This window comes from Lolium perenne, chromosome 4 (genome assembly GCF_019359855.2).
Source record: "Lolium perenne isolate Kyuss_39 chromosome 4, Kyuss_2.0, whole genome shotgun sequence".
NCBI classification, from domain to species: Eukaryota; Viridiplantae; Streptophyta; class Magnoliopsida; order Poales; family Poaceae; genus Lolium; species Lolium perenne.
Genome location: NC_067247.2, coordinates 73,114,446 through 73,135,514, shown reverse-complemented (window position 1 = coordinate 73,135,514; position 21,069 = coordinate 73,114,446). Strand labels below are relative to the sequence as shown.

The window sequence follows — 21,069 nt, the reverse complement described above, 5'->3', positions numbered from 1 at the left end:
CTTGACTTGCCACCATTGAAGAATTGTTATTTGGATGTTAATCTTGCCGATAATGTTAAAAAGAAACCTTTGGGGAGGATTGATAATGTGCGCATTACGGGTAACAATAACCTTGTCCCCGTTGATTTTGTTGTTTTGGATATCGAATGCAATGCAACTTGTCCAATTGTGTTGGGAAGATCTTTTCTTCGAACTGTTGGTGCTGTTATTGATATGAGGGAAGGTAATATTAAATATCAATTTCCTCTCAAGAAAGGTATGGAACACTTCCCTAGAAAGAGAATGAAGTTGCCTTTTGATTCTATTATTAGAACAAGCTATGATGTTGATGTTTCTACTCTCGATGTTACTTGATTTGCACTTTCTGCGCCTAGCTGAAAGGCGTTAAAGAAAAGCGCTTATGGGAGACAACTCATGTTTTTACTACAGTACTTTATTTTATATTTGAGTCTCGGAAGTTGTTTACTACTGTAGCAACCTCTCCTTATCATGTTTTTGTGCCAAGTAAAGTTTCTATGTTAAAGTTGATGTTATATTTGGGATCGCTGCGCAGAAACAGCATCATTTGTCATCACGAATCTGGGCACAAGTCTCTGTAGAAAATTCGAAAAAATCTGCCAATTTACGAGCGTGATCCTCAGATATGTACGCAACTTTCATTAGTTTTTAGTTTTTCCATTTGAGCAAGTCTGGTGCCATTTTAAAATTCGTCTTTACGGACTGTTCTGTTTTTGACAGATTCTGCCTTTTATTTCGCATTGCCTCTTTTGCTATGTTGGATTTATTTCTTTGATCCATTAATGTCCAGTAGCTTTATGCAATGTCCAGAAGTGAAAATAATGATTGCGTCACCTCTGAATGTGTGAATTATTAATTGTGCACTAACCCTCTAATGAGTTTGCTTGAAGTTTGGTGTGAAGGAAGTTTTCAAGGGTCAAGAGAGGAGTATGATATACTATGATCAAGAGGAGTGAAAGCTCTAAGCTTGGGGATGTCCCCGTGGTTCACCCCTGCATATTCTAAGAAGACTCAAGCGTCTAAGCTTGGGGATGCCCAAGGCATCCCCTTCTTCATCGACAACATCATCAGGTTCCTCCTCTGAAACTATATTTTTATTCAATCACATCTTGTGTTCTTTACTAGGAGCGTCGGTTTGTTTTTGTTTTTGTTTGAATAAAATGGATCCTAGCATTCACTTTGTGGGAGAGAGACTGCTACATGTAGTAATTCTAAAATGTCTTGGATAATGTGATACTTGGCAATTGTTGTGCTCATGTTTAAGCTCTTGCATCATATACTTTGCACCCATTAATGAAGAAATACATAGAGCTTGCTAAAATTTGATTTGCATATTTGGTCTCTCTAAGGTCTAGATAATATCTAGTATTGAGTTTTGAACAACAAGGAAGACGGTGTAGAGTCTTATAATGTTTACAATATGTCTTTTATGTGAGTTTTGCTGCACCGGTTCATCCTTGAGTTTGCTTCAAATAACCTTGCTAGCCTAAACCTTGTATCGAGAGGGAATACTTCTCATGCATCCAAAATCCTTGAGCCAACCACTATGCCATTTGTGTCCACCATATCTACCTACTACATGGTATTTCTCCGCCATTCCAAAGTAAATTGCTTGAGTGCTACCTTTAAAATTCCATCATTCACCTTTGCAATATATAGCTCATGGGACAAAATAGCCTTACAAACTATCGTAGTATTGAATATGTACTTATGCACTTTATCTCTTATTAAGTTGCTTGTTGTGCGATAACCATGCTTCTGGGGAACGCCATCAACTATTGTTGAATATCATGTGAGTTGCTATGCATGTCCGTCTTGTCTGAAGGATCTATCACTTTAATGATTGGAGCATGCAAATTGTTAGAGAAGAACATTGGACCGCTAACTAAAGCCGTGAATCATGGTTGAAGTTTCAGTTTTGGACATATATCCTCAATCTCATATGAGAATAATAATTGTTGCTACATGCTTATGCATTAAAGAGGAGTCCATTATCTGTTGTCCATGTTGTCCCGGTATGGATGTCTAAGTTGAGAATAATCAAAAGCGAGAAATCCAAAATGCGAGCTTTCTCCTTAGACCTTTGTACAGGCGGCATGGAGGTACCCCTTTGTGACACTTGGTTGAAACATGGCATGCAAAGATCCGGTAGTCCAAGCTAAGTAGGACGAGGTGCGGGCACTATTAGTATACTATGCATGAGACTTGCAACTTGTAAGATATAATTTACATAACTCATATGCTTTATTACTACCGTTGACAAAATTCTTTCATGTTTTCAAAATAAAAGCTCTAGCACAAATACAGCAATCGATGCTTTCCTCTTTGAAGGACCATTCTTTTACTTTTATTGTTGAGTTAGTTTACCTATCTCCCTCCACCTTAAGAAGCAAACACTTGTGTGAACTGTGCATTGATTCCTACATATTTGCATATTGCACTTGTTATATTACTTTATGTTGACAATATCCATGAGATATACATGTTATAAGTTGAAAGCAACCGCTGAAACTTAATCTTCCTTTGTGTTGCTTCAATACCTTTACTTTGATTTATTGCTTTATGAGTTAACTCTTATGCAAGACTTATTGATGCTTGTCTTGAAGTACTATTCATGAAAAGTCTTTGCTTTATGATTCACTTGTTTACTCATGTCATTACCATTGTTTTGATCGCTGCATTCATTACATATGTTTACAAATAGTATGATCAAGATTATGATGGCATGTCACTTCAGAAATTATCTTTGTTATCGTTTTACTCGCTTCGGGACGAGCAGAACTAAGCTTGGGGATGCTGATACGTCTCCAACGTATCGATAATTTCTTATGTTCCATGCTACTTTATTGATGATACCTACATGTTTTATGCACATTATATGTCGTATTTACGCATTTTCTGGAACTAACCTATTAACAAGATGCCGAAGAGCCAGTTGCTGTTTTCTGCTGTTTTTGGTTTCAGAAATCCTAGTAACAAAATATTCTTGGAATTGGATGAAATCACCGCCCAGGGTCCTATTTTTGCACGAAGCTTCCAGAAGACCGAAGAGGAGTCGAAGTGGGGCCACGAGGGGCCGACACCATAGGGCGGCGCGGCCCAGGCCTTGGCCGCGCCGACCTGTGGTGTGGGGCCCTCGTGTGGCCCCCCATGTTGCCCTTCCGCCTACAAATAGCCTCCGTCGCGAAAACCCCAGTACCGAGAGCCACGATACGGAAAACCTTCCAGAGACGCCGCCGCCGCGAATCCCATCTCGGGGGATTCAGGAGATCGCCTCCGGCACCCTGCCGGAGAGGGGATTCATCTCCCGGAGGACTCTACACCGCCATGGTCGCCTCCGGAGTGATGAGTGAGTAGTTCACCCCTGGACTATGGGTCCATAGCAGTAGCTAGATGGTCGTCTTCTCCTAATTGTGCTTCATTGTTGGATCTTGTGAGCTGCCTAACATGATCAAGATCATCTATCTGTAATACTATATGTTGTGTTTGTCGGGATCCGATGGATAGAGAATACTATGTTATGGTGATTATCAATCTATTGTTTATGTGTTGTTTATGATCTTGCATGCTCTCCGTTATTAGTAGAGGCTCTGGCCAAGTTTTTGCTCTTAACTCCAAGAGGGAGTATTTATGCTCGATAGTGGGTTCATGCCTTCATTGACACTGGGACAGGGAGAGAAAGTTCTAAGGTTGTGATGTGCTGTTGCCACTAGGGATAAAACATTGATTCTATGTCTAAGGATGTAGTTGTCGATTACATTACGCACCATACTTAATGCAATTGTCTGTTGCTTTGCAACTTAATACTGAATGGGGTTCGGATGATAACCTGAAGGTGGACTTTTTAGGCATTGATGCAGTTGGATGGCGGTCTATGTACTTTGTCGTAATGCCCTGATTAAATCTCACTATATTTATCATATCATGTATATGCATTGTTATGCCCTTCTCTATTTGTCAATTGCCCGACTGTAATTTGTTCACCCAACATGCTTTTATCTTATGGGAGAGACACCTCTAGTGAACTGTAGACCCCGGTCCTATTCTTTACATAGCATACAATCTACTGCAATACTTGTTTTACTGTTTTCTTGCAAACAATCATCTTCCACACAATACGGTTAGTCCTTTGTTACAGCAAGCCGGTGAGATTGACAACCTCACTGTTTCGTTGGGACAAAGTACTTGGGTTGTGTTGTGCAGGTTCCACGTTGGCGCCGGAATCCCTGTTGTTGCGCCGCATCACATTTCGCCACCATCAACCTTCAACGTGCTTCTTGGCTCCTACTGGTTGGATTAAACCTTGGTTTCTTTCTGAGGGAAAACTTGCTACTGTGTGCATCATACCTTCCTCTTGGGGTTCCCAACGAACGTGTAAGTTACACGCAATCAGAGGACAATAGAACTTGATAAGGTTTATGAACCTAAGCATGATGATCAGAGTAGCACAACATCGGAAATGGTTCCGGAAGCAGCTACGAAGATCATGGCTCCCATGTCTACAAAGTGTTATAGTCATGGAGATCAAAGTACTTATTGAACATTGTAGATGTGGTTTATTTTGTAATCAAATAAATGATTTATGGACAAAGGATTGTTTTTGAACAATGATAAACCAACTACATACAAAGAAGTTATGATGGGCCCTGACTCCGTTAAAATGGCTATGCGCCATGAAATCCAAGATAGGTGAATACTTTTTGAAAGTAAATGGATCTATAAAATAGATGGACTTGGATGAAATATCCTTAAAAAAGCTTGACTTATCGAAAAGTTGTTTACGACAAAGTTCAAAGATTTGACTACGATAAGATTAGATCTTCCGTGGCAATGCTTATATGTGGATTATTCTAGTAATCCCTACATATTTATTTTATGAGATATGATAGTAGGATGGCAGAAATACATTCCTTACCAGAAGTATGTATGAAGGATGTATACCAGATACAACCAAGAGTTTTGCTGGTCCGTGGAATACTAGATAGGTATACAAACTTCAATTGGATGAAGTAAGTATCGCGGAGTTGGAATCTTCACCGGATGAAATAATCAAAGGGTCTTGATTTCATCAGAAACGATGAAGATGCTTGCATTTGCAAGAAATTAAGTGGGAGCGCTGAGACATATTTATAATACTTTATGTAGATGACATATCGTTGATTATAAATAGTGTAATTATATAATTGATTTAAAAGGTTTCATTGAGAATTAATTTCAATGAAAGGATATGGACTAAAACATACTTAGTGTCAAGATCTATGTAGATAGATTGAAACACATAATAAGTTTAAGTCAAAGTACATAGAATGAATATTGAAGTGGTTCAATATAAAAATGTTAAGAAGGTGTTCTTTTCATGTGAAGGTTTAACAAGACTTGAGTGTATTTGACACTTGATGAGTAAAAACACATGAGTGATTTCAGATCACGAATAATATGTACAAAGTCAGATGTCCTGTGCTCTAAAATGTTACGAGCATATACCAGAATGATTCATGTAATGATCATTGGACAACAATAAGAATATCCCTGAGTGCTTTAAAAGAACCAAGGATATATATATATAGTTTTTATATGGGGTAGTGACAAACAAATCGCTGTAAGGTGTTGCACCGATATTAGTTTGGTTACATATAAAAATAAAATTTCAATCTCAATTAGGCTAAGTGTTGTTTATAAGGTAGCACAGTGAGCTAGAAGAAATCTATGCTAGATTTAGATCAGTTCTAAATATTGTGACGGATTCTACAAACAAAGGCAGAGTATGTCATTGTTTTGACAATGACTGAGGATGTTAAGTCAAGGAGTTCTTTGAGAACTTGGTGTAGTTCCGACAGTGTCAGAACTTTGAAGCTATAGTGTGTGTGACAATATTAGTGACTTATTTCAGACCGCGGAATTAAGGTTCCACCAGAGGACTAAGCATATACAATTAATGCCGACTCATTTGGAAAATAAGTGATGCGTTGAGACACAAATGAATTGCAAAATACATACGTTTCTGAGCGTGTCAGATTCGTTGACTAAAACCTCTCCCGTGAGCAAAACATGATAAGCACCAGAAGGCCAAGGTGCTATATCTTTACAAATGTTAACTAGATTATTGACTCTAGTGCAAGTGGGAGACTGTTGGAGATATGCCCAAGAGGCAATAATAAATTAGTTATTGTTATATCTTATTGTTCATGATAAATGTTTACATCTCATGCTATAATTGTATTAACCGAAACATTGATACATGTGTGTTATGTAAACAACAAGGAGTCCCTAGTAAGCCTCTTGTATAACTAGCTTGTTGATTAATGGATGATCATGGTTTCGTGATCATGAACATTGGATGTTATTAATAACAAGGTTATGTCATTAGGTGAATGATATAATGGACACACACCCAAATGAGCGTAGCATAAGATCAAGTCATTAAGTTCAATTTGCTATAAGCTTTCGATACATAGTTGCCTTAGTCCTTCGACCATGAGATCATGTAAATCACTTACACCGGAAGGGTACTTTGATTACATCAAACGCCATTGCGTAAATGGGTGGCAATAAAGGTGGGATTAAGTATTTGGAAAGTGTGAGTTGAGGCATATGGATCAATAGTGGGATTTGTCCATCCTGATGACGGATAGATATACTCTGGGCCCTCTCGGTGGAATGTCATCTGATTAGCTTGCAAGCATATGAATGGTTCATAAGAGATCACATACCACGGTACGAGTAAAGAGTACTTGTCGGTAACGAGGTTGAACAAGGTATGGAGATACCGATGATCGAACCTCGGACAAGTAAAATATCACGAGACAAAGGGAATTGGCATCGTATGTAAATGGTTCAATCGATCACTAAGTCATCGTTGAATATGTGGGAGCCATTATGGATCTTCAGATCCCGCTATTGGTTATTGCTGGGAGAGGAGTCTCGACCATGTCTACATAGTTCGTGAACCGTAGGGTGACGCGCTTAAGGTTCGATGTCGCATAAGTAGATTCGGAATATGAGTTGGAGTCCGAAGTTTTTGTTCGGAGTCTCGGATGGGATCCGGGACATCACGAGGAGGTCTGGAATGGTCCGGAGAATAAGATTCATATATGGGAAGTCAAGTTCCGGGGTTCGGAAAAAAGTCCGGTGTTTTGACCGGAGCTTCTAGAAGGTTCTAGAGGGCCACCAGTGGGCCCACCACCCCGGGAGAGGCCACATAGGAGCCACATGGCATAGTGGGTCCTACCCACCATGACATGTGGGCCTAGGCCGGCCCCCCTTAGAGATAAGATCTATCTCCAGTTTAAATGGTTTAAATCTAGAGATAAGATCTATCTCCTAAAATAAATGGTTTAAATTAGGAGATAAGGGGGAAAACTTGGGGGAGGAGTTTGCCCCCCCATGTGGCCGGCCAAAGGGGGTAGGTGGGCCCTAGGGGAAACCCTAGGCCGACCCCCCACCTATATAAAGAGGGGAGGGGGTGGCCGGCCAAGGCACCCCATCCAGAAACCCTGGCCACCCCCCTCTCTTCCTCCTCCATATGCTGCGCAGGCTTAGGCGAAGCCCTGCAGCAATTCTTCTCCACCACCACCACCACGTCATCGTGCTGCTGGGATTCCGTGGAGATCTACCACACCTCCGCTGCCCGCTGGAACGGGGAGAGGAAGGGCTTCATCGACACCGTACGCGTGACCGAGTACGAAAGTGCTGCCGGATTGCAGCACTGGGGATGATCGTCTACACCAACAACGAGATCTGATCTCATAGGCTTTGGAAATCTTCAAGGGTTAGTATCTTATCAATCTCGTTGCTCCGATCTTGTAGATTAGATCTTGGGTGTTCTATAGATTAGATCTTGGATTTGTTCGTCTTGCGGTAGGAAATTTTTTGTTTTCTATGCTACGAACCCCATCAGTATTGCCTACAACTTTGATTTAACTAATCTTCATAAAATTCCATCTTGTCCAAATGATAAGCCCACAATTTAAGTCTTGAAAACTTGCAGTAATACTTTTGTTTTCATGGGACACTCCTCGAATTCTATATTTTACATATTAGCGGCTTATAAAAAATGCCCCAAGAAATCGCACCATGGCACAAACTGAGAGGAACACAAGATGGATGCTTCAACATTTGATGCGGTTGTGGTGAGCATCTGATCCAATTGTTTTTGTAGTTATAGTTGTCGATTTGGTCATGTTTCCCAACTTTTCCCTTTTGATTTTGTTTCCATGTTTGATGTGTGAAATGTCTGCGACTTGTTGCAGGCTATGTCCATTATTTTATTTTTGGCACGAGCCGAGCCCCTTGATCTAGATTGCTTGGTCATGTTTCTCATGTTTCTTTTGCTCCACTCAGATACTCTCTGTTTGCTGCATGGTACTTTTCTATTTTTTAATATATGTGTTTGATCAATTATCTTATGCAGATACTCAAAAGGAAGGCAGACGGATAATTATGTCTATTGATGAATGTACCCAGAGAAATAGAGAAGCACAAATAACCTATGAGTTTCTATCAACATATCCATTGACCCAAATATCTTTACCTCGATAGCTTTGTCGGAAGGAGCCGCCAACACCACCACCAGGCGTTATCCCGCTGGCTGGTTCGGCGTGTGGAGGCCACGCCAGGTGAGCTTAAGAACACCGTTCCAGGTGCAGAGTTCAGAGCTGAGGGGTTCCCGAACGCTCTAGATATCGTTTTTGGAGCTTTTTGGTTTTGCAATCAGTTGATGCCTTTAATTTCTTGAACTGTAGGCATTTGATTTCTGATGTTCTGCAGCCAACAAGTGTTGGCTTTGCTCTAGCCACATCATTCGTCCTATGTCATTTAGTGTGTACAGCCATCTCCGTTTCTTGGACTATTGCAGCAGGTATACTCTTATTTTTTAATAATTTGGCTTTATCTTTCTATTCAAAATAAGCTGGATGAGATGCTTTTCATCTTGCAAACACTGTCCATTTGCGTCTATCCATGTTTGTGTGCAGATTTCAGTGTGTGTATGCAATCGAAGAATACCCCATCCTTCACATCGGATTTTGCACTGCTTGATCTTTAGGGGAATAAAAGAAAGACAAGGTAACTATTTCGAATGTATTCACATTCTACTTTTTGTGCTACCTGAAGGTTCTCTAATGTGATCTGATATTGGGTATGCATGCACTGGTCCGTTTGATGCATATAGCTTGCGAACACTTGTTCCATAAACTATTTTGGTAATCCGCATTTATTTTCTTGCTTATTTCCATTTTTGAGCAGCTCATACATAGGACAGGAAGTACATGATATTAAGATGTGAGATTAATACTGATAGAATAACATCCAATCATGTGGTAAGTGCTTTTCGGTTATCTTGCTAAAGATATGCTACGAAAGTAGGCTGGTATTATGACTATAGAATCTTATGCATATTAGATTCTTTTGTTTATACCTACACAGTTGGCTTTTATGGTTTTCTGAACTGTGGACACTGATTAGTGTGAACTGCTGTAGACTGGGCCATTCCCTGTAATTGACGCCCCTTACACTATACGAGCTGAGTGTCGCGGCGGGTTAAAAAACATAATTATGTATTTACCTAGCCAAGTTTGGCACTATTTATATTCTCAAGGGACTGGCAGTGCCTTATTTGGTTCTCAGTTAAACAGATTAAGATGAGCTTTTGTTTTACTGCAAAATTTAATTCCTGAGATTTCTAACGGGGGCACGGGGCTGGCAGCTGAGTTTCTGCTTGCACGCTTTTATGTTTAAAAATATGTACATTCTGTGTGTTAGGACCTTCAGTGAGCCGCTGAGGTGAAAAATATTGGAAGATTGTCAGATCATTCTATGATCTCCATGATTTTGAATCCATATTCTGTTTTTCATGTATGCATGTTGTTTTGTGCTCTTTGTTTGCTAGAGATGATTGTCTACTATCTTGGTTCAGGGAAGGATGTATGATTATGTAGGAAAAATAATGGCTTTTAGATCAGGGTATTTTTTTTGTAGCAGCTCTACCTTGTATTCTCCTTTTCTAAATAGCTTAGTTATGTTTGCTTCATCTTCTCCCATGTGATAGTTCCTTCCTCCATTTGTAAATAGATAATTGGCCTTCTTAAATTATACTTATTAGCGAATTTTTGCTAAGGAAGAAATAAATTCATGAATGCTCTTTTTACCATTTACATTGCTTTATGTCTATGTCATTTACTTTGATAGCTGTTAGCATTCTGAGTTACTGCTTGGTGGACCTCGGTATTTTACTTCAGTTCGCATTGTTGCAGGTCTTCTCCTTGTTGCTTTTCAAGTTGTAGGTCAAAAGAAAAGGTCTACCATTTAAGATAAATCCAGCCAACAGCCAGTTCAGAGGTATTCACTTGTTTAGGGACTTTTATTAAGTTACATTTATCCATATTTTTTTATTTTAGATGATGCATTACCTTTCATGGTTGTATTCGCTTTCCAGAACCATTTATTTGCATACGTTCTTTTCTTAGTCAGAAATCCAGTAAGCTTGACGCCAAAGAGAGGAAATGGCTTAGTTGTGTTTCCACATGCTTTTGTGTTGTAACTTTCTAGAACTTCGGCTCTACCTTGATCTTCTGTGTTCTACTATGCGAATGTGGATGAAACTACTATAATATGCCAACTTTAGACTAATGCTTTATTCAAGAATCTCTTTTTTACTACTTGCGATTGATATAATGTGCAAATGGTCCATTGGACTATCAAACTTCTTTGTCTAAATGCCTCTGTTTCCAAAATATTCTCTCAAATCGACCTGCCCAGAATATTGTTTAAACAATACATATACTTGAGAATATCTTTGTGACAGATTTGCGAAAGTTTCTCCATTTGAAAATTCAGTGTTGCCAGAAAAAATGAAAAAGAACAGTAATTCAAATAAATGTGTGTACGAAATCTGGAAAAGTTTCATTCCATTTGAGTGGGTGCTTTGAGAGAACGGTCATTTTGAATATTCAAGGAAACGACGCCTGCAGATGTTGCCGTGGTCAGCACAGGTCACTGCCGAGCAGGGCTTTCGCCTCGGCCATACACCATGACCTGATGCAGAGTCGACCGGAGATCGGGACGAGGATAAAGCTGTTAGCTTTAGCCACCACCGACAAGAGGATAGGAACACTGACAGTAAACTAATTTTCATTACTTGATTGCAATTCATGTCTGCTATTAATTTTTTTATTAAGATTGATGTTACTAATGAAGTATCACATGTAATATGCATGCTATTTCCCCAGGAAACATAGCACAAAGTCACATATAGATTAGTGTTTTTCTCTACTGTCACTTGATGGTCTTGCAGCTCCTTACCATGGCTATGTCAATATGTGCTTTGGTGACCAGTTTCTCTCTATCTCTACAGATTATTTTAATGTGATCCTAAGCAAGCTCAGTGGAAAATCGTGTTGGTGAGATACTTTCTCCGCATTGCTACAGATTGATTTGTTCATTTAACTTAGGAGTGGAATCACTCCTGAATTGCTGACTTTGGTGACTGCCCTTTTTTCCTGTTGAGCATATTGCATATTAATAGTTCACCTCTTGTGAGTTCCCTTTTTCCCTTTGAGCATGCTGCAATATTGGTTCAACTCTTGCAGCTGCAGAGACTCATACTTTATGGCCATAATTCCTTTGGGTTGAACATAGGGTATTAGTCATATCCTTTTTTTACGATAGTTACATATGTTGGGATACAAATCTGTATATAGGTTTTTGGTCTCATACACTCCCATCCTGTCCCTTTTAGTATTCCTTGTAAACAATTGCTCACTTATAATTTTTTATGTTTATAGTATGAATTTGACATTTAGCTCATATGTTTTTAAGCATTTTTCAGGCTACACAGTGTTTACTAAAACTAGGAAGTAAGAAGTTCTTATATGCACTTTACATGACTAATAAATAGCTCAGTTGTAGCGTCGTCGTTTCTAGGCATGGACTGTAATAAAATGTCGATGCAATCTCAGATGTTGTGCTTTCTACGTAGGTGCTTTTGCGGAGAGTCTTATAAATTACCCATTTGTGTGCACAAAATAAGGGCTGATTATCTAAAGTTCATTGCAGGAACATGAAAACTCTAGGTGTCTACGGATGCCAACAACAAGTGTCCCGTGCTTGAGCTACCATCGGCAATTTAGGTAGCAAATAGATCACATTGCTGCTATGTTTATGTATGTTCACTATTCCTAGCTGGTCCTATATTGTGGTATGGTCGATGGTCTCCTTTATATACTTTTTTTTTGTAGATGCAATGAGTGTGCTGGAAGCTATCCTTTATTTCAACCGGTCTTTGTGTCACTTCTGACGGTTATAACCGAACAATTTAATGAAAGGTTATATATTTTCTGTGTCTTTAGTCTGTACATTTACATTTTCAGTTTTAGCTTATTCATACAAAGAGAATAATTTCTTTTTCTGAGAGAGCTAATTATACCAAGCAAGCGGAAAGTAAAATTAAGGACATCATATTTATTTCCTTTAGCTCAGTAAAAAAGTTCAGAGCTGATCGACACAACTGGTTGATTTATGTAAATGAAGCTCACCTTTATCAGTTCAATAAAGAAGAACATACCTACTGGTAGTGTGTCAGCTCAATTCACCTCCAATGCCATACCGTGGCCACTTACAACCGACCAGTTGATCTTGATTCATATCCTATCTGAAAGAATGAAGCTTCAGTTTGCTTGCAGAACTAAATATATGATTCAAATTGACGCAAACGTTCCTTATTTAATTGACAAAGAAGAATTCAGATCTCAGTATATCTCAGGAACTAAAAACATTAGACTCAAATTGATGCGATGTTCTTCTTTGATTAATAAAAAGGAATACAGAATTGGCTAGCCAATCCAGATAAAACATACGAAATAATTTAACTGCCAGTGAGATAGACTCAAGAAAGGGAATCATGCTGATTAATCACACCCACCTTTGCCCGCTCCTTTCTCTCACCTTCTTCCTTCCTCCAATCGCCACGGCCCAGTTCTCCCTTACTGTCCCTTGCTGCACGAGCGGGCGCTAGCGGCTTCCTATAGGTAGAACATGTCTACCTAGGGTGGCCGGCAAGTAGAGCTCTCCCTGAGGCTAGCTTTTCTTTGGCCAGCAGCCAAGCTACGGCGTCGCCGGTCGCCCCGTCGTCGAAGCCCTACTGCTTTGTCGAAGCAGCTCCTCGCTGGGACAACAGCCCTAACACCGTCGGCTGGTCCGACGTGCGGGCGCTCCACGACCAGCCGTTCAGCCGCCTGCTCAGGATGTAGGAGCGTGGCCTGTTAGCCGCCTCACCGCCACCTAGACGACGACCAGAATGTTCGCGATGTGCTGCATCTCGACAAACGACCAAACTCTGATGCCACGCCCAGACGAACCACTACACCACGGTAGGCATTTCAGGGCACATTCTTAGGGGCACATTTTCTATGTGTCCTGAAAAGTTACCAATTATGGCACATATTTTAAGTGTCCTTATAGGACATACCAATTATGGCACATTTTGGATGTGCCCTCAAAAATATACTCCCTCCGTTTCAATTTATAATGCCTATAGATTTTCTGCACGGTAATTAGCGCAAGTCATTTTTTAACACAAAACCTCCTTATTTTCAATCTATAATGCCTATAGGAGGATGTACCATAAATCAGTTCCCAGATTTTATGCACGGGATCAGATCGGTTTCCTTATTTTCTGCTATTCAGATGATCGGTGGAAGGGGTTCTTTGCAAATAAACGCAGATCTACTCTTATATTATGAAACAAATGCAGAAAATCTATAGGCATTATAGATTGAAACGGAGGGAGTACCTTTTAGGGCATATTTAGATGTGCCCTAAATGGTATGACCTATTAGGGCACAAATCCATGTGCCGTAAATAGTTTTCGGGGCATATATCCTATGTGCCCTCATAGGTATACCTATAAGGGCACATATCCAATGTGCCTTAATAGATATAGCTATGAGGGCACAAATCCATGTGCCCCTAATACATATGAGGGCACATTTGTGATGTGCCCCGAAAACAACAAAGCACCAATAGAGGAAACACAGATTAATAGTTATACACCAAGTTTAGAGCATGAACTACTTAAATCTATTACAGACCAAGTTCAGATTACTAATAAATTACATCACACAGATGGAATACTTACTACTACATCACACAGATGGAGTACTTACTATTACAGACCAGATTCTACTTATATATTACATAACAAACTTAGGCACTACAATCAAAAGTACTTACTAGCAACTCGAATATGAAAACTAGTCTTAACTAACTTGCAAAAACAGTACATAATGTCTTCATTACTTGCTTCATGGGTTCATCATCTCGACAGAGTCAAGTCCAATGGCTTCATAGGTTGGAACTGCCTTCATCACAAGTAGAGAGCCTTCCACAATGTTGGATTCTTCCCTGAAATGGTTCCACCCTACAGTAATTGCAATGTGGTCATCTCCTTCAATGTGGTATCAGGCTACCTCTGGTTGGTTAAGGACCCTCCTCCACATGTGTACATCCATTCACAGGGCAGTGCACATCGTTGAAGTACTCTGGATTCAGGTACTGACAAATACATGTTAACCAAGTCAGAACATGAATGCAGTATCTTATGCTACACAAATAATTTAGAAATACTATGTGAACTAACAGGGACATCAAAGTGCAAGAATTTCATAACTAACCAGGGCATCAAAGTGCACATTTTCATCATTGTAAATGTGCACAAAGAACTTCAGATTGTCTACACTGCAATATAATTCATCATCCTCAAGTTCTCTTCTAGTATGCACATAAACTTCTTTCAAGATGGCAAAAGTAATGGCTGCCATCTGCTGCTCTGTGATTGCATTGATGTTTGAGAAAACAGTCTTGTGAAGTGCACTTCTAATATGAAGATCCACATCATTAACCACTGCTCAACCAATGAAAATTGCAAAATATCAATCCACTACAGTTGACATGCATGTCAGTCCTACAAGAGAATATGATAATAAGACAAGTCCATCATATTCATACCTGGATCTCCAACTAATAATTTCCTTTTCTTGCCATTGTCCCCATGGTGGTACACAGTGACATCATGTATGTCATCTTATTCATCATAGTTGAAAGATACCTCATCGCCAACTTGGATGTCATAAGTCCTGACCATGGACCTTCAGTATGGTCCATAAATTGTTGTCCTTGTGGCAGTTTTCTCAAAGTACAAATCATAAGTTTTCCAGGAGCACTGTGCCAACATCCAATTTTTTGACATTGCAAACTCATGAACTTACTCCCTGAATTGGAACAGCCTACATACTATTTTAAAAGTTCAGTTGAAAAGGAAAATGTAGTGAAGGAAGTTACCATAGATGAGCAGAGCGGTGACTAAATAAAGCCTAATTTGCTTGTAGACACGGAACTACCTAAGTCGCGGGTTGGCCCTGCTGGCCCAAGGGGTCACTCGAGGCCGGCTCCGTTGACCCAAATTTCGTTCAGGGCCAACCCACCTGGCCCATTGGCCATAAGTTTTTGGGTCGGGTCAGTGACCTGGCGGGTTAACCCGGCCCAGTCCCATCCTGATGGGTTGCCCTCCATCAACATATTTGGGGTTTAGATATTGCGGTGTATGCTAGACAGATGGATGCAGTTTTTCTTTTCGAGAGACAGTAACAGTTGGGCATTGGCCTCGGTCGCTCCCCGCGGGCGACCTGGGTGCTAACCCCAGCCGCCAGCAGAAGCTCCGCCTCCAACCCTATCCCCCACCGCCCCCGGCAAGCATCGCCGGGCAAAGCTCGCGCGGCGTGGGCGGCGGCGGGATCTCCTTTCCCCGCTCCATAGGCGGGCTGCGCGGGGCAGATTCGTCGACCGGCGGCGCGGGCCGGCGCGGCTTTGGCGCGGGGCGGCGCGGGGCTCCGCTCGCGCTGGCCGCCGGCCGCGCTCAGCGGCGCCGGTGCGGTTGAGGGCGCGAGCGCTCAGCGGCGTTGGGGGGCGGGTCCTTCGCGCTCAAACGAGCGGATGGCTTCAGAGCGGGCGCCGAGGGTCACGGCCTCGGGTTGCAGCGGTCGCGACCGGTGATTGTTGAGGGCGCTGGTCTGGCTTGGTTCTGCGCAAGCGCGCTGGCGGCCTGAGAGGTCCTTGGCGCGGAGGAGGCGCGGGGGTCGTTGCGGGCAGGGCCGATCTGGGCTTCTACGGGCCCATGGCGCGGTTCCTCGACGGCGTGGCGGCTGGTGACCGAATATTCGACGGCTCCCGTCCAAATCTGGCGCTCCGGCAGCTTTTGGCTGCGGAGTGAGGTGCTGCTTCTGGCTGCTGCGTCGGGTGTGTGTGTCGGGTGATCGGCGGCAAGGTCCCATGCTATGTTGGTTGCGCTCCTTCTACCCGAGCTTCAAGCGGGGCTCCATGGCGGAGATGGCATGCCAGGCGAAAGCTTTGCACCTATTCTGAGTAGGTGCCAATGACGGCGGTACCCGTGGGTGCCGTTCTCCTTCTTGAAGGCATCTTCGTGAGCTACATCTCTTGTCGTCGCGCATGTCAGGTGGTCTTGGGGTGAAAACCTCAGCTCCTCTGGTGGGCCCTCTGCTCCTCTGGTGGGCCCTCTCGCCGTCACGGACGTCGCCACATCCGCACGCCAGCCAGCGTCTTCCTCGGTTTGGTGGTGGCAGAGGATATAACGGAACTCGCCCCCGTCCAGCGTCCTTTTCCATCGGAGACCTCGCGCGCTCCAGGTTTTCTCACTGACAAGGTGTGTCTGCACGTAGTTCGGGCCCACGGATCAGCGACCAGGATATGCGTACGACGGCGGGCCCGGCGGGAGAATGAGTGAATGACGAGGCTGCCCACGGAAAACGGCAGCACCAGTTTGCGTCGCTTACCGTAACAAAACCACGAGGGAGACCCGTCTCTCAGCCTCAAAACATCCTCCTCCTCGCTGCCTTTCTCCCACCTCCCCTCGCGACCCAGGAGAGGCAGCGGGCATGGCGGCGACGGCAGATCCGAGGGCCAAGCCGCCGCCCGCGCACCACCTCGAGCCGTGGGCGCGCCAGCCGCAGCAGCCGCCTCGAGCGCACCGCGTCCGCGCGCCCGCCCACCAAACCGTTCAAGAGTCCTCTTCGGTGGGGGCCTCCGCCGCCCGCGATCGGCGCCGCTCCTCGTCCGAGTCCCACCGCAGGAGCAGCGGCGGCGGCGGGACCGAGGATCTCCGGGGCAAGCTCGTGGGCCACCTGCGGGACGCCGCGGACCGTCTCCGCGCGCCCCAGCCAAGCCCGCCTTTGCCCCCGCCCACGCCCACGCCGAAGAAGCCGGAGCCGGAGGCCGAGCCAGAGACCATGGCGCCGCCTCCCGCGCAGGAGCCGGACCCGGAGCAGCAGCCGCAGCAAGCGGAGGTGGCGGAGAAGCCGTGGAAGCTACGGGAGCGCACGCGGCGGCGTCCCGCTGCTCTGACGTCGTGGCCGGCCTCGACCCCGTCCCCGTCAAGGCGCCGCAAGCGCGCGCCGTTCTCCGTCTCCCTGGCCCCCGAGGAGATCGAGGAGGACATCTACGCGCTGACGGGCGGCCGGCCGCGGCGGCGGCCCAGGAAGCGGCCGCGCGCCGTGCAGCAGAAGCTCGATGTAAGAGGCCGATTCATTCATTCCCCATTCTGCCCCTGCCTTTCCCAACCATTTACTAATACTTTCGTACTGCTCCTAGATTACTCAATTGCCCTTCCATTTAGACATCACCTCGATCGGTCGATACGCTTTATGCTCGCTGAACTAGTATAGGTGAGTATACTAGTGGTATAGGTGAGCACTCTTGGATTCTCACTCAGTACAGTTGTAATTCTGTCATATTTTTGTTTGCCTTGGTTGTGATTGCCGTTGTGTGTATACTTCAGGTATGAATTCCAAATGCAGCATCAAGGTGGAGATCCATGATGGACCTTACAATGTCATTAAGAACTGGAACTACACCGGCCTTGTGGAAGCCATCCACAATGCGGAGGCTAAGTGCTGGACTGCCAAGGTAATCCCACTATCTCTACAACCCCGTTACTCCACTGTACTATGTCAATTGTTTGCTCTGTCAACTGTGTTCATACAGTACACCTAAGGTAATTAAATGATGTCCTGGTCATTTAGCTTGTACTCATATTTCGTGTTAGCACACGGCACCATTTGTTGGCTCAGTACATAGATATTTTTTTTATCTCCACTGGACTGCTAAATTGGCCACTGAAGTTTAAAACTATTTTCTCTTGTTCTCTTACATTTTCTAAGGCTTTTATTTTCACGTAGAGATTTATTTTAGCTTACACCAATCGTCTGGCCTGACCTTATATACTGCTGATGTTTTGCATCTTTTGTTTATCGATGAGTATCGATTTTGCAAATGGCACCAACTTCATATTGCTGGCTATGCCTGTATGGAAATATCTGATATTTATTGTTGTCATCTTCCTTCCTGAAATCAACATTTCCCCATTGATTTAAAGCTATTGCTACATATCATGTAGTCAATAGTGACCATCCCTTGAGTGATTGCAGGTGAGATAAAATTGTAGAGGTCTCCCTTGAGTGAATTTTCTTCTTTCACCGCAAGTTTGACTTCTTTCAGTTAGTTCTAGAGTCCAAATGAGTTGTGAAGGTTTCCATCCTTATATTAGAAGATACTTACAGTGAGTAACTTCACAATAACAACTTTATTTAAAAGTTTGTCTGCCCATTGTGGCCTTTGGTTGTCAGAACACAAGTACCCTTATGACTGGAGATTGAAAGAACCAACTATATTCCAAGCAACCAAACAGTGGTTTGCCTTCATGGATGGTATTCGGGATGCTCTATTGGATGCAACCAAACGGGAACTTGAGTTTCTTCTCAGGTATTTAGTTGCTTGATTTCTGGAACTATATTACGAATTAGAAACTGTGTTTATTTTCCTTCGATTTATTGTCTCACTGAACATGATCTGTGGCCCTTCTGATTTTGCTTCGGTTTAGAGAGATTTTGTTAGTGCTAGAGATGATTTGGTATTTCCTAAGTGTTCTAATTAATGCCTTGTTAGCCATGGTTAACTGATCTAGCATGTTTGTGAATGATATAGCAAATAAAAGGAAGATATAGCTGAAGAGAAGGATGCTTTTCCCAGACTGGAGAATCTGGTTAATTGAGGAGCTCGAGAGTACCATACTCTGGAATCAGGTGAACTGTCACCTTTATTTCTGTGTAGATTTATTCCTTACTGCAGTAATTTTTCTTAACAATAACACTTGGTATTTCCCTTAAGGAAGGTAACATTAACTGTGCAGTAGCATGACATGCTTTGCTTCATTTTCTTGCACCTAGAATTGTGTATTATCAACTCTAGGCCACTATATTCTCAGTATACTTGCTAGTTATCAACCTTATTGACGCATATTTTATTAGTTTGCTTAAGGTGATTCATTGAGTCAAAGAAACTACTTGTTCTTTTGTTATATATATATTTATTACCTCCTTTGTAGTTGAGAGTAACCTGGGAAGGTGTTCACAATTGCAGATCATATACCATTGGACTTTTTCTGCCATTCTTGTGCCATCTTCTTATCAATTATTTTGAGTCTTGCTTATGAGCACTTTTTCGGTTCTTACAACAGAGCTCAAAATCCTATGACAGATGTGGGTGGTTCAGTTTTAATTGCTTCTGCATGGTCACGAGAGTGGTGCTCTGATTCTCCCATCAAAGGCCTCATACACAGTCCTATATCCACCAATGAAGTATTTCCATATGTACCTTGTTGGGTTTGTACCAGTATTATATGTGCTTGAACTGTTCGAATCTTCTAGAGCAAGTAATTCTTGGACTTTGTTTTTTATTCGTTTGCACTATTGTAACCGGCACATATTTTATGTATTCGATATATACCGGCCTTTGAAGCTAGCTTAATTTCAGACTGACATTTGAAATGATATGTGTACCGAGGTTGTGTAGCTACAGATTATATGTATTGTGATTGTTGTAAACTGAATTTTGGATCTGCCCTAATAGCTTTTCGGGGCACATTTTGGATGTGCCCTCTAAACTTTTGGGGGCACATTTTGGATGTGCCCTTAAATTTTCAAGGCACATTTTGGATGTGCCCTCAAAAGTTTTTGGGGCACATTTTGCATGTGCCCTCTAAACTTTTCGGGGCACATTTTAGATGTGCCCTCAAAAGTTTTTGGGGCACATTTTGCATGTGCCCTCTATACTTTTCGGGGCACATTTTAGATGTGCCCTCAAAAGTTTCCGGGGCACATTTTTTATGTGCCCTCTAAACTTTTGAGGCACATTTTAGATGTGCCCTCAAAACTTTTCGGGGCATATTTTGAATGTGCCCTCAAATTTTTTTGGGGCATGTCTATAATGTGCCCTAAAAGGTATACCTATGACGGCACATTTTTATAGTGCCCTTAATACTTTCCGAGTAGCAAGTAAATTCGGTACATTTTTATGTGCCCTTAAAAGTTTTGAGGACATATTTTTCACATTTGAGGGTACTTAAAAGTGCCCCCAAATCTCTACCGTGATGTAGTGAACAGAGCATAGCTCCTTTTTTTCGTTCCTGTGGACATCTCCCGAATACTAATTTTGCTAATCTTTCTCGTTGACTTTTATTTCATTCCTCTCTCTCTCCCATTTTCAATCGTTTCTACTACCTCTCTTCAAAAAATAAAATAAGCGTCCCAACTTCTTACAGAATCGAATGTATCGGAAATTTAATTCGGCTCTCTCACGTATATGCTCCCTCTACCAAAAATATATATTTCGAAGTGCCGAAATTTTTTTACAAAAAATTCTACATATGCATCTTCACAATACATATGCGTTCGTCAAGTTTCGCAAAAAAAAAATACTTTTAGCGGTCTATATTGATAAGATTAAATTTATCCTCTGAAAAGCCTTATTAGTACCACCAAATTTTGTCTTTTTTACACATGTCCATTACAAGTTAGCTTTTCATGAAACGAGTTTGTACGGATGTATCACAGTGATAATGTACATGCAAATTTTGTGTTTCAAATTTTTTGACATTTTGAAATGTATCTAAGAAAATTTCAAAATAAAGAAAACAAATTCTTTCATGAG

At 42.3% G+C, this 21,069-nt stretch overlaps 1 protein-coding gene and 2 long non-coding RNA genes across 4 annotated transcripts; all 3 read left to right on the top strand.

The window, feature by feature from the left end:
- The first annotated feature begins 8,542 nt into the window (after positions 1-8,542).
- Positions 8,543-10,537, top strand: LOC127293663 (uncharacterized). The gene is made up of 3 exons (XR_007846010.1): positions 8,543-8,633; positions 8,760-9,081; positions 10,269-10,537. It is a non-coding gene; the product is annotated as an uncharacterized lncRNA (long non-coding RNA).
- A 6,424-nt stretch (positions 10,538-16,961) lies between these two features.
- Positions 16,962-17,747, top strand: LOC139829940 (uncharacterized). Its single transcript, XM_071829019.1, has one exon. The coding sequence runs from the start codon at positions 16,962-16,964 to the stop codon at positions 17,745-17,747; it is 786 nt and encodes a 261-aa protein (XP_071685120.1).
- A 111-nt stretch (positions 17,748-17,858) lies between these two features.
- Positions 17,859-19,935, top strand: LOC127293664 (uncharacterized). Of its 2 annotated transcripts, none has more exons than XR_011744356.1 (4): positions 17,859-17,988; positions 18,708-18,843; positions 19,066-19,163; positions 19,618-19,935. It is a non-coding gene; the product is annotated as an uncharacterized lncRNA (long non-coding RNA). The 2 variants fall into 2 exon arrangements; XR_011744355.1 differs by having other exon boundaries at positions 19,598-19,935.
- The last annotated feature ends 1,134 nt before the right edge of the window (positions 19,936-21,069 follow it).

Bases quoted from the DNA above. Each gene is read 5' to 3' on its own strand.
- LOC139829940 (XM_071829019.1), top strand. From the start codon at position 16,962: ATGGCGGCGACGGCAGATCCGAGGGCCAAGCCGCCGCCCGCGCACCAC.